At 40.3% G+C, this 14414-nt stretch overlaps 1 protein-coding gene across 2 annotated transcripts in view; it reads right to left on the reverse strand.

Moving 5' to 3' along the window:
- Positions 1–13817, reverse strand: part of MTMR7 (myotubularin related protein 7) — a 41103-nt gene extending 27286 nt beyond the window's left edge. The window contains exons 1-3 of one of the 2 annotated variants that reach the window (XM_054293375.1): positions 13729–13817; positions 2582–2704; positions 803–965 (exon numbers count right to left, since the gene is read on the reverse strand). In XM_054293375.1, the coding sequence (XP_054149350.1) occupies positions 803–965; positions 2582–2704; positions 13729–13752 (310 nt within the window). In that variant the 5' untranslated portion in view covers positions 13753–13817. Of the gene's footprint in view, positions 1–802; positions 966–2581; positions 2705–3611; positions 3632–13728 lie in introns of those variants that run through there. The other variant, XM_054293383.1, reaches the window with a different exon arrangement.
- Between the last annotated feature and the right edge of the window lie 597 nt (positions 13818–14414).

Below are 14414 nucleotides of genomic sequence, written 5' to 3' on the forward strand. Positions count from 1 at the left end.
AAATTAAATCTGGTTGTCAGCTTTGTAAATACTGTAACACATAATTTCTTTGCATACTGTAAAAATAATAGTAAGAAACCAAAGCTGGTGTTATATTTATAAAGTCATAGCTTAAAATAAAAAATCCAGAAGTTTCGTCAGTTGGGTCTTAGGAGAGCACAGTGCAGAGAAGAGCTATAATGTAGGCAATCAAATGTTGGACTTTGATGCAACATTTGTTTTTTCATTGAAAAGGGGAAAGGTTTCAAAAGGACATTGAACTGAATTCAGAAACACACAGGGAATATTCAAAATGTAGATAATAATAGGCCAAAACACAGGCAGCTCAGTAAAATAAAACAACTACTTGCTGCTAAACCTTTCACTGATTTTAAGGAATTTCTGCACAGCACAAAGCTTCAAAATGGAAATCTTGACAGGACCACTAAATGTATTGTAAAGTTGTTGTTACAACAGGGACATAAAAGTTACCTGAATTTAGAATATTCTCCTATATTTACACAAGTCATCCAGCAAATGAGTTGTACACAATATATCTTTATAATATATATCATGGCCCATGATGCCCTAGAGTATTATTTTAAATAGAAGTTCATGTCATATTTTATGGAGTAAACTACTTGTTATAATGAGCTTTCTTCATTGATCTACAAATGATTATATCAATATTTCTCTCACAACACATCCCTATTGAACCTTTTTTCTTAACCTGCAAAGGACAAAGATGCACAGATACATTTCTTCCATTAAATTACCCCTCTTCAGGATGAAGGCTGACTTTTGTGCTGTTTTCTTCCCATACCTGGCCGAGCCAGACGGATCAGGGATATGTAAACGTCATGGCAGTCCCGTTCCTGAGGGATCACCAGATGGATCACCTGGAAGTTCTTGCAGCGGATCAGTAAGGGACAACCAGTGGCAGTGGTGGCTTGCTTCTCAATAGAGGAAATCTGGCTGTGGAGAACCTGAGGGGCATTGAAAAGAGTTATGCTAGTCAAATCTTTAAGAGGAACAGCAATTATTTATAATGATGTGCCAGAGCAGGCACAGTAGCTTCCACTACTCCCAGAAAACCCTCATGCTCCTCCTCTTGTGGTTTGATTCTATTTCCAGCTTCAGGCTCAAGCAGCTTGATACATCACCTGCAGACAAAGAGGCATTTCTGGAGTGTTTCAGCTGTTCAAACATCAGCCTGCTCACATTACCAAAGCTTTTGGTTTGTTCGCTTTAGTGTAAGCTAGTGGTTGTCAAAGCTCTTTTCATCTATTTGCACAGGGAAAAGATGAACCAGCATCAGTTACATAAGGCTAAAATACTGTGCCTCCTCATGGGTAGAACGGTAATGCTGATATAATTTTAAATACTGCATCAAATGAGACGAAACATTACAATAAAAATTTGGTCAGAAATAGTGGGATCAAAGGAAGATGGAGTTAGTTAGTGCAAAAATGGACAAGGGCTGCATAATTAAGCTACATAAAAGACTCTCCAATGTGTGACACCAAGCAACAGCTGTACCTATATGTGTACATGTGTGCTGGTTTTGGCTGGGGCAGAGTTACTTTCCTTCACAGTGGCTGCCATGGGGCTGTGTTCTGGATTTGCACTGAACACGGGGTTGATCACACCCCTGATGTGATCAACAGAGATGGCTTTGTTATCGCTTACACAGAGCCAAGGCTGACTGCAATGCTGGCCAGGAAACTGAGAGTGATGGAGGCTGGGAGGAGGCACAGCCAGGACAGGTGACCCCAGCTGACCCAAGGGATATTCCAGACCCTGTGACACCATGCCCAGTGTGTGAAGTGGAAGGAAGCAGGAAGCAGGGCACATTTGGAGTGATGGCATTCACCTTTCCAAGTCACTGTTACATGTGATGGGCTCTGCTCTCCTGGAGATGGCTCAGCACCTGCCTGCCCATGGGAAGCAGTGAATTTGCTCCTTGTTTTGATTTGCCTGTCTCTGTGGCTTTTGCTTTCCTGATTAAACTCTCTTGATCTTAACCCATTTTCTACCTTTTACTCTTTAGCTTGTCTCCCTCATTCTGCTGGTTGGGAGCAGAGTGGCTGCATGGGGCTTGGTCAATGGTTGGGGTTAAAAAAGAAGAAAAGGCAGTATATTTTGTCAATCAATCAATCAATCAATCAAAACAGCTATTTCAAATTACTACTTTATTAAGAAAGATAAAGTATTAAACAAAAAAAAAATCACTGATTCAACACTACCAGTAAAGGAGAAGGCCAAGAATTGACAGAACCAAGGAAATAGTTCATATTCAAGGCATTTCTCCTCAGTTCTTCCTGGATGATAGGAGCAACAGTGCAGTTTACAGCAGCTGTTCCTCAGTCAATCACATCTGGTATTCATACAGTGAAGGCCCTTCTCTTCCTCTTACTATACTGTAATATCTAGAATCCGCTGAAAAATTTTGAAAATTGCTAGGCTAGAACTTCACATGGCCCCATAAAAGCATCCATATGAAGTAATTAATTATTTTTAAAGTGTTTTGGAAGTAATTTTCAAACTACCATCAGTAAAGTGCCATGCACTTAGAGCTAACCGAAATAATAAAAATTCATACCCAGGTTTCTTTGCGGGTTTCAGAACCATTCTCCACAAATATGACGTGGGTTGCTGTTAAATACAAGGTTCCCACCATAGCTCTTCTTGAGGATAAACGATCAAGTAACCGAACATTTTCCACCTATACAAAAAAGTGGCAGAGGAAAAAGAAAGAAATTATTAGGCTATGACAGAAAGCTCAATAGTGAGTGAGAGCTCAACGTTCACATTTTGTCTATTACAAAGTTCTTTTCAGCACAACATTAAATATCAAAGTAGTATAACTATATGAGACAATGTGATTATGTGATTTATTTCCAGATCTTGCTTCATTTTCCTTTTCTCCCTTCTCTTGTGGTACCTCTGTATCCAAAAACCTGTTACTTAACACTTCCAAAGACAATTTCTCAGTTAAGTTCTTCCTTGTGATCGCATCTTACCAAAACCCTGTGACAACAAGGCAGGGCCTGTCCTTCAGTTAAACTCTAGCTCCACTCAAGCCATTCCAGCTAAATTAAAATAATAATAATAATAGGAGATAATACTGATAGAGTGCCTTTCTTCATTGGGCCTCAATCAGGCAAATTTCTCCCATCCAAATATCTGTTGAGATTTAAAACAACATTAAAAGAGTTTAAAAGAAACATTTTGATGTTGCTCCCTACATTCCTGTTAGGGCTGACAGCAGAGGTCACACTGGAAGTTTTTGCCTTCAGTATCTTTTCAACAGACTCAAGAGCTCCACTTCCACTGCTCCCCCACCTTGGGCACAAAATGGGCATTCTCCCTTTGCTGCACTCCTGACAACAGGAGAGTCTAAAACACATTATTAACTCTCAGATCACCAGCTTGTGACTCATACATCATTAGCATTTTGTATATGGCATGTGCCATAGGCACCTTTTAGAGGTAGGAACTAGATGATCTTTAAGGTCCCTTTGAACACAAATGGTTCTAGGCTTCCATGATTTCTGACTGAGAAACCAGAATAATTTAAAAAATCAACAAGTTAGATATTCAGCAGGATAAAATCTGTCCAAAACAGTTACCAGTTTGGTCCCATGGGTTTGACGGATCTCCTACTACAACAACTTCAAAACTATTATTAGTTGATTTTCCTGAAAAACAGAATGCCAGCATCTGAGAATTACATGTTTGCAATGTGTATTCCAAATACATTGCACTATTTTAAAAATAGGAATAAAGAAAACCTTAAAATGAGAATAAGCCCATTTAGTAGCGAAATGCTTAAACCAAACCATTATTAAAGCAGAGTCATCTCCCTCAAGGCCAGTTATAATCTGTTTTAAACAAAAATGAAACTATTTATTTAAACAAAAAAGGCTGCTAGAAAGCATGGATGAAGTCTTTTCCCAGGGCCATCTACTTCAGAGGTCATGTATTGGCTTGAGAAAGAATGGAAGAAATACAATATTAACCAAGCATGCATCCAGCAGCAAGCAAAAGAGGAGGGATGATACAAAAAAAAAAATGTAGGCAATGCCTTTCTGAAAGAAACCCACAAAACCAATAAAAATCATCATTTTCTGGATGAAGAAAGGTTCCTACACTGCAGTCCAGCCCACAAGGGCTTTGCTGCACAGGCACCGATCTTGCACAAGGCACTCACCACCCACCCCAGCCTACAAAGTGAGCTAGCATGGGCCATGAAACACAACCTAGCAGGCATCCACACAGCAGGACAGCGCTGAGGGATGCATTTCTAGACCATTTGGGTCACATCCTTCCCCACTCATCAATCATAGCCCCATGACTGAAAAATGCTAACCAACAAAGCTCCTCCTTGGTTGTGGTTGTCTGGTTTTTTTTAATACAGAGCTACAAATAAATTAAAGGTTGGATCTGAATGAACAGGAACAGTTGCAGTAAGAGCTGTGTGGTAAGTCTGATTTCACCAAAGCAAATGCAGTGGCTGCAGCAGGAGATCAGAATTCACCTCTGCCTGCAGTTTGTCTCTCAGGAACAGACAGCAGCAGCAGAAGCGTGAGAGGCAGGCATGTACTCATGCTCCCTCAGGATCTCAGCCCAGCTCTGGGGCCTTCCTAAGATGAGGTCACACTTTTTAATAGCCATAACTGTGTTTACATTCCATTCATTCTATTAAATAACATTTTGTATATCTGTCAATTATTGGCATCCATAACATCCTGTGAGAGTGAACTTCACATTTCAGCTATACATTGTACAATAAATTCCTTCCTCCTGGTCTTTTTGAACCTGTCACCAGTTATGTGCCACACGTGCTGTTACAGATCCTTCCCTCCATCCTCGTGTTCCAAGAGTGAAGAGCCCAACTTTACATAGCTATGACCTTTATGGAAGCTATTCCAGACAAGCTCTTCCACACTTTTGATTATTCTGCATGAGGTCTACTTCATGAGAAAACTCCAAAAGTGCAAACAGAACTCAAAGATTGGATGTACAACAGTTTTCTGTAGTTTGTGTAGTGGAATAGTGATGTTTGCTGTTTTGCTTTTTATTTAGTTTTTAAAAGTTCTCAAACATTGCTTGCTTTTTTGTCCTCTGCTGAACAAACTGGGGTTTGGGTTAGTTTTGGGGGTTTTTTTGGTTTTTTTAGAACTAGCAATTGTAACTCTTAGTCATGCCTGCATATATAAGTTAAGATCTACCCCCTATGTGTATCATCTTATATTTATTAATGATAAATTTAGTCCATCAGTATAATGAGGCGTTGCTCAATCTTAGATTTCACTCTGCTGATCAAAGGATCCAGAGAATGAGCCTTCTTCTTCTCCTGCACTCTCCCAATCAGGAAAAGAAAGATGTGTCCAGCAGTTTCTTTAAACCTAGAGAGTTTGGGAATAAAAGGAATGGGAACATGTTCATTTCCACAAAAGGGGAGCACAAACATTAATAGTGCCTTGGAAGAAGCGATTCTTTTCTATCTAAAAAGTCACAGCATGCTGAGAAATCGGCATTAATTGCCAAAATTTATATCAGAAAGCGGTAATAATTATTTTTCTGGGTTTTTCCTATAAAACAATGCTCCACTTTTTCACCAAAACAACTGCAGACTTTATTGGAGAATGTAGGAAATTATGTATGTACTGACATGTCAGGAAAAAGCACAGACCATGTGCACGTGCTTCACCTAAAATGTATAATTGGTGGGAGAGACCAAGTCAGAAAACACAAGTCTGTAAAGCTGAGAGCTGGAAGACCACAAGGAATTAGAAAGAGAATATTAGCCAAGGCAGTCTAGAGAGGGGCATCTAAGTAAAACTTCCATAATTTAAATAATTAATTCAAAGATCTTGCCTCTATTTTTTCTGCTTTTTTATTTTTCCTTCCTGATGACTGTGGTTGTCTAGGCCTAAAGAAAAGACCACCAGGAGATTAATTTCAATAACTAAAAGTGCTTACATGAAGATAAATAAAGTTGCCCAGAAAGTCTATTTCCAATGCAACACAGATGACAGAAAAAAGGAGGCAAAAATAGAAGTTAAAGGGAACACAGATTAAGAACAGATGGAAGGCACTTTTTACTCATAGAATAAACATGACAAATGACTTATGAACAAGGTTGCCAGGAGGTCATTCAAGAAAAAATGTCATATTAGGGAAAATCATGGGCCAAAGTTTTATTCAGGCACAACTCCCACCAGTTTAAATGGGACTCCCACCTAAGAAAGAACAGCACGCATATGACCCTGAAAGCATTTGGAAAAGTTTGCCTGCCAAAATGTTATTCCTAAAAATATTAAAGTACCCTAATTTGTTTTCATTTTTAGTTTAAATAACTTTTTTTATAAGCTTTGACTGCATTGCCTATTTTTGAGTGCTTTTTGAATATGCTACCTTCATCCTCACTTCTTTAAGCTGTTTCAGTGTCTCCAAACATGTCAGCATCTCAAAACAGTGCAGAAGTTACTGCTACTATTTCAGGCTGTTCACAGCTCCACATGGGAAAGCTTTTTCAGATAAATACAGGATCAGTTCTGACTGTGGGCTCAGACTGAGTAGGGAAAGGAGAAGCAAAACTGTACAGCAGATTGGCCAGAACTGGAGCTTCCTGTCACAGCAAAGCTCATGTGCAGCGTGGAGATGCTATCTGACACAAAGTGGTCTCTGCTGTAGGATTTTCCAATAAAATTATATTTGAATTATGAAACAAAAATCTCAAAGAGCTTTTTTCTCACTGAATAGGTTTTGAGTCTGTGTGTTTGCTTCCTATGCTTTAGCTAACCTGAAGAGGAAGACACTTGAACAGCTAGTTCTGCCATGGTCATTGCTGACCTGCTCATTATCACTGAGCATCTTGAAGAAGCTGAAAAGCCTATTTGTCAGCCAAGAACAAAAGAGATCAGCTCCCATGTCACCAAGTGTTCCCTGTTCCTTTAGGAGGAGCCCTGACTAATTCATCTCCTCTAATTCCTTATCCCAAGGAGAGAGGCCAGAAAACCCTCCCAGACAGGAGAAAGCTGCCAATTAAAGGTAAGCAGGGAATGTCCTCACACAGGCCACATCTTCAGGAGCTTCTCTATTGTTCAGACACTTGAAATTCATTGCTCTACCACAACCCATAAAAGCACGTTTCATGTATAATTTGGCTTGAAATTTGGCTGCACAAATGAGTTTCAGTGATTCTCCAAGGATAAAGAAAGGCCACTTCCAAACTTCTCTGCTGCTGAAAAAGCTGACCCAAAGCCAAGGCTGGGCCCTGGGGGCACACATTTCGCCCTACAGAGACTTCTTCTTGTCCATCCCTTTGGCCTCCTAGACTGACCAGGGGTTTCTGCTGCCTTCCCTCCTCTCCTCATGAGGTTACCCCCAGGAGTAAAAGCAAGAAACTGCATCCTGGGAATTCGTGACAGGACTCTCGCTGGCCTTAGCACTGCCGGCAGACAAAAGCTAAGGGAAGAGCTTGTGAAAGCCAAAAGCCTGAGCCTAATGAGAAAAAAGGAGCACAGCTGGTATGGTTGGAGGCCAAGTGGAATATTTGAGCTTTCTTCACCCTGGTTGACCCCAGCTATCCATGTGTTTAGCATAATTCCTGACAGTGAAAAAAGACTACATGTAAAAGACCAAATGCTATGACTTTTTTTTTCCAACACAAAGATAGTAGTGTTGTACTTGTTAAACAAAAAATACATCATTTTTGCATGATCTTGGAGTAAGAATAAAAGAAAACTGAATTGCCAATTGATGCTGCCTTTTAATGTGGTTTCCATTCTATTTCATAAGAATCATAAAAACTGTACTTGATCCATGTTACATTTTTATATTTCCCTCTCTGAAAAGATCTCCCAAGTGCAGTAAAATAATGCACAGTCTATGAAGTTAGATGGCTACATATGTCAAAAGACTCAAACAAAGCCAAAAGTAAATAATTAAATTTAAGCAAAGATACTTTAAGAGATGCATTATAAAAAAGTTTCCTCAGGGCAAATCTGGCAGAATGGGGGAAAATATTCAAGAAAAATCTAAACAAGTTTAATTTTCTAAAGAAATAAAGTGAAATGGAGGAAAAGAGCTGAAAAAATATTAATGAATGATTCATAATAGCAAGACAGACAAAAAACTACCTAATAATTTGGCTTAAAAATGAAACTATTGTCTGCTAAGATCTATAAAGAGTGAGGTCAGCACCACATTAGCAGATACACCTGAGTAGCAGCTGCATAATGGGACCAACAAACGAGACCCTATTACAAGAGTACAGAGCATTACAATATGGTGCCAACACTAACACAAGGCTCATACATAAAATTTTCTCTTTCAGTCAGTATTAGATCTCATTTATCTGGAAAAGGAGAAGAGACCAACTAAGTGTATCCTATTAAAAATCCTATCTAAGAGTTTTAATTTAGGAAAAACAGGGCTTCCTCAAGGCAGTAAATCTTAATACATTTGCCAAATTTGTTCCTATTTGGTTCTGAAAAGATATATAGGGAAAAAGAATTCTGCATGCAGCCAAAGGATACCAATAAGAAATATATCTTTAAACTCTTGTATTTGATACAGGCTTTTCTGTTACATGTTTGAAACCATGCCCTGTTCAGCAGCCTATTTTAGAGCAGCAGTACCAAGTCATTTCAGCTGTGCAGGCCATGGGAGATTTGCATTAAAAATGGATTTGTAGGACTCCTTTTCTGGTAGTAGGGACCTGTCTTTCTCAGCAGAATACACCTGCACAGCAGGAAATGTCAGTGTACATTTTCTATTGCAAACAGAACATCACTTGAGTTTACAGACAGCAATGGCTCAAATACCACCCACTTGGGCCTAGAGATTCCAGCCTTGACCACCCCCAAGCCTAACTTCTCAAATACTTCATTCCAACTTCAGTCTCCTACAATGCAAAAAAAATATCAAAGAGGACCCCGCAGACATGCTGTCTTAACGATTTCCAGCACTATTTTTCAAGTGCAATAAGGTTTGGAGTTACCAGTTTAGACATAAATACCAAGACAACAAATTAAAACACATGACTACCCATGATTTTTAGAGCTTGTTTTGTAACTTTATCCAGCTATCTCTTTACTGAGTGTCACATTGAAAATATGAAAGTCTGTGTGATCTTCTGGCCATTTTTGACTAAATATTTTGAGAATAATGGCTGTTATAAGACTTTGTTTAAATCAAAAGTCACACTAAGAAGGTAGCTTGATGACTCTAATTCAAAACAAATATTTTACAGCACAATTCCAAACAGATATTTTAGGTCCAATCCCACAATATCTGGACAGTTTCTGCAGTTCTTATTTTCATTTTATCCACCTCCAGTCTGATGTTACCACAGAACATTTTCTGGGCATAGTACACTACAAAGCTCACTTGTATTAAATTTATCCTTTGGGCTCAAACTTTCATAGCACAAAGATGGAATAAATAGAGCCCAAAGACAACTAAATTTCATTCTAAATAAGGAAGATTTATGAATAAGAAAAAAATCCATAACTCACAAAATCAGAGTTAAATGTGTCCAGGATTAGTGTATATGTTTTAATGCAATATTTGACTAAAGCAGTGAAGTAGAATGACATATTTGAAGCCATTAAACATTACTGGACCCAGAACAGGCTAAACAATTTTTAACCATGATGTAAAATGAGAAACAGTTATGAAATCAGAAAACACCAGCTGAATTGTAAGACACACTGCTCCAAGTTGCATACCTAGAGGAAAGCACAGAAACCACCTTCACACAACACTTGAAAAGCAGAAAATCAACTTGGCACTTAAAAGATGCGGCATAATGTGTTTGCTGTAACCTGATGACCCAAAACACCATTAAACGGCAAAGGCCATGTCAGCCTCACCTCCTCTACCTTTCCTAAGTAGCAAACTAAACACAAGTTTAGCCAAACTCCAGTACTATAGTGAAGTGTCTGTGGCACTCCATTCCCCATTCCAATGGGGGAACTCACCAGTCCACATCCCCAGGTGTTTCCCGATACCACCTCAGGGCTGCTGCCACCTTTCTACATAACTGAAATAAATCAAACTTTTCCAAAAGGAACTGTAGCTTGGATACAGAGAACACAACACACCTTATCTCAACAGAAGGCACACAGAGAGCAGAGGTAGAATATGCCAACTTACCTCAAAAAAATGTGGAGATCCAACAACCCAGAACATGTCGTAGGAAAGTAAAGACTGGGCATGCTGGGTTCAATTTTGCTATTGATCTGGATAGACATCTTGACAAATGTTTTGCCATTTACATTGTCATATATAAAGTGGATATAAATTACATGGGTTTCCTGATGGAGACTTTGTGAAAAAGGACATGTCATAAAATCTTATTAGAAAGTCAGAATTATGGAAAATAGATTAAAAACAAAAGCAAACACACAGCTCACTTACACATGCTGGAAATTTATTCTGTGAAGCAATACATCTGGTAGAGTGATTTGTCACTAGCGTGGGAGCAGATCTTAAATTCTGCCTGAGAGAGGCATCATTGAAAGGAAGTACCTCACTGTAACATCACAAAAATGAAAGCACTTAAGCAACTCAAGTCATCCCAAGTATTCTGTTAACACTGAGCCAAAAGAATTTGTGGGCTAAGCCCACTGAAGACAGCTAGTACACCAGGGAAAAACTGATGTGTTCTTTATTATAGGGCCATAATAGGCCTGCTGACAATGTACAAACACAAATTATATGAACATATCTAGAGCGCTCTGGATCTTTCATCCTGTCCCTGGCTGGACATATCTCTACACATGCTCATAAAATGTGCTTCTAATCTTCTCAGAAGTATTGCTGATTTCTTTTTTCTGAATGTTATGAGCTGTCTGTCATATTTTGGGTTTACAGAGTTATCTGAAACCATCTTGCTCCCCAGTCCAAACTCATGTCAGTCACTGGTTTTACTAATTTTTAATTTTTAAAGGGTATGGGAGTTATATATAATTCTATTCAGCAATGAGGGATGGTTTCCAACTTTTAAACTTAAATTACGGCCTTCATACACAGGATGGCATTTACCTTGTGAAAATACAGTGCCTATGTATGTTCATACAGGCATACATTATATATGCACCCTGTTTTCTACCAAGAGTATAATGACAGAACAACAGTGGTCAGCACACCAAATAGTGTGTCAGCAGGTGGATATGTACAGTCTGTTGGGAAAGCACCAGAATGGCCCATGCAGTGGGAAATCCTACTCCAGAGGAGTCTTGCAAAACTTTGTGCGGGCAAAGGAGACACATAGGAGCTTCAACACAGACAGACATGGTAGAACACCTCCAAGAAAAACAACCTAAAACATATCTACAGAACAATGGATTGGACATAGGAAAGAGGTCCTGAGGTCATTGATGACATTGCTCTGAAATTATCAGAATCTGGAGGGCTGTGATCAAGATTTACTGTGAAGGCATGGGTAAGGTGAACATGGAATATTTATTGAACAAATCCTTGAAGCTAGAAGGAAGCAATACTGAAGGAAGCTACTCAAGACTTTTCAATAGACAGGAGAAGATAATTTTTGTGAAGCTGTGATCTTCTGGAGCTTGCTTCCATGCAGGCTGTGGAGCCAGAGAGTGTCATCCTGTCTATAAGGAGCTCTGGCTAACTCACACAGAGAAGTCCATAAATGGACACTAATAGGAAGAGCTGGAACCTAATACATCTGTAAATGCTGAGAAGCTGCAGAATGTGGCCAGGTCTAAATGCTCTCTCTCCTCTGTCACTCTGACACAGAGTAGTGATGTTAATGAACTACTGACCCACCTGGTATGTAATTACCTTCTGCATTTTTAATGTCTGTTATGTTTTATCAGATTAATTTTAATATTTATGAACCATAAATCACTACAGTCATATTTCACTTAAAATTGAAACAATTGCTAAGACCTAATGGGTGTTATGTAACATAGACCTCCCTTTGAAGGTAAAGCTTTTACTTGGGCAAAGAATTTTGTTTTCAGATATTAGTAAGTTTATTATCTTGATAAGTATGGGATTTATCTTGCTTTTCCATGTGGCTGGGTTTGTGAATCAGGAAAGTATCATTATTCTGAGATTAATACCTTTGCAGAGCAGGGCAGTCACTTCTCAAATTTCTCTCAGGACAGGTTTGTATGGAGTCAGGAAATGTGACACCAGAGGCGAACATATGGTACTATAAGCCTATTTTTACATTACAGGCATTGGAAAACATTTAATGTTCAGTTCCAAATTATCAAAACCAAATTCAGTAAAAACAAAACAAAACAAAAAAACCCAACAAGTACTGGTGACTTATTTTAAGATGAGGAATTAAAAAAAATCAATGGTATCAATTCTGTCAGGGAGCTGTAGATACATTGTTTTCTCAGTGTATTTAGGAGTAACTGGAGAGATTAAGTATTTTAGAAATCAATCAAAACATGTTGATTTTCTACATTTATATTGGAAATTTCAAAGGATTTTTGTACCCCTTGTACCTTTAAATCATTCTTTCTAAACTGCTCTATTATATCAGATACCTTTCAGCATAGCTATAATGTAAGAGACTGCCAGGATGCAGGACTGCAGAATCATCTCACACTGAGTTAAGATTTTCAGCGACCTGAGGCATTGGTACAGTGCCTTCTCACAGTATCAGTTACAGATATGGGTTTTACATATGCAGAGTAATATTTTCTGGACCAGGACCTGGTTGTAGAAAAGAAAATAGATAAGCTTCATTGCCTGCAATGGGGACTTGCCTGGGTCTCCCATTTGCAGCAAACACAACCATTTATTTTTTTAATATATTTTTCTACCCTTATTAGTTGTTTTTAATATTTTTCTCATTCATGCTTTCAGCATTCTTCAGCAAATGGTCAGGAGCATCTGTGCAGACAACTTCCACTAATTGTACCTACCTGCAGGAGGACACAGCCATACTGTTCTGAAATTCTTCCTTCCCAAAAAGGGAGATAACAGGTAATGAAATGAGATTAGAAGGAAGGCAGTTGTTATAAATGCCTATCTTCTTACTAGATTTACAGTTTAACACCTAAAGGCCGAAAAAAATAGGCAAATAACAAGGCCCTGATCTCACATTCATGCCAGCATATTAAATATTGATAACAAATAAAAACAAATTATTAATTTCGTATTTACTTATTTATCAATAAATAAATAAATACACAGATATTTATTTATTTATTATAATAAATACCAATATTTATTATAATATATCTCACCACATTTCGAATTAACATATTGCTCTGGTTCACTTTTTGTGATTACTTTTAATCTAAACCTTTTTATGTGTTAAAACCGTTTTTTTTTTTTTTTTTTAGAGTAACGTGGCAATTTTGTTAAACAAATACAGGCCTAGTGCTTAGAAAGCTGTAGAAAAAAAACGGATTACATCGGCAAAAGATCAAACATACGCATAGAAACACTAAACCAATTCATCTCCGAGCCCGAAATCTCGGGGCCCACGACAGGCGGCCGAGCAGCAGCACCCCAGCCCATGGGGATGCCCGCAGCTGTCGGGCAGTGCCTGCTGTCAGAGGGACTGAGTGAGAATGCCGACCGGCGCATCCCGCAGGGCAGCAAGCACGGCCAGCTGGCCGGCAGGCAGCCCGCAGCATCAGCCGCAGGCCCGTACAGGCCGCAGGGCTGCGGGGCGAGGCTCCCCCGGGCCGGAGCCGGGCCCGGAGCGGGGATGCAGCCGCGGCCGGCGGGACCCACCTTGGGCATGCGGATGTGCTCCATGGCGGCAGCGCCGGGCCGGGCTCCTCACGCACCGCCCCCGCCGCCGAGCGGCCCTGCGCACCCGGCCTCTCACCGCCGTGCTCCGGCCCTGCTGCTGAAAACAACTGGGGTTTTTTTAATCATATAATTTCATTTGATGTTTTCTTGGCGTTTTCCGGCGCAGGTGGGAAAGAAGAAGGGAGGGCTTATTGCCGGCAAATGATGCGCCCGTGCTGCGATGCCGACAGGTCAGCGGCTGGCTCCGCCTCCCCGGCAGCTGCCATGCCGCCCCGCCGCGGGGATGCTCTGCACCGGCACGGCATGGCACGGCCCGGCACGGCACGGCACGGCACGGCACGGCACGGCCCGGCCCGGCACGGCACGGCACCCCCGGCCCCGCCGCCCCCGGCCCCGCCGCCGCCCCCGCAGCCGCCGCCCCGCGGCCCCGAGCGCGCAGCCGGCACGGTGTGCTGTCTCACCGAGCGTTACATCGCTCTGCCCTCTCATTTCAGGGGAGATCAGATCGGAAGCATTAAGCGAGCTCTGTCTGAGATCGCCTCCCCCCGTTTTGTTTGTTTCCTGGCCCAGCGCGTACAGTAGCTCAAAGACAAAAGCTCCACTTACTGAAACCGAAGCGCTGGATTTTGTTTATCTCAAGTTCTGTGTGTCTGTAGTTCACGACT

This window comes from Melozone crissalis, unplaced genomic scaffold, assembly GCF_028551555.1.
Source record: "Melozone crissalis strain CALT ecotype California unplaced genomic scaffold, PUWL_Pcris_2 ptg000006l_1, whole genome shotgun sequence".
Lineage (NCBI taxonomy): Eukaryota > Metazoa > Chordata > Aves > Passeriformes > Passerellidae > Melozone > Melozone crissalis.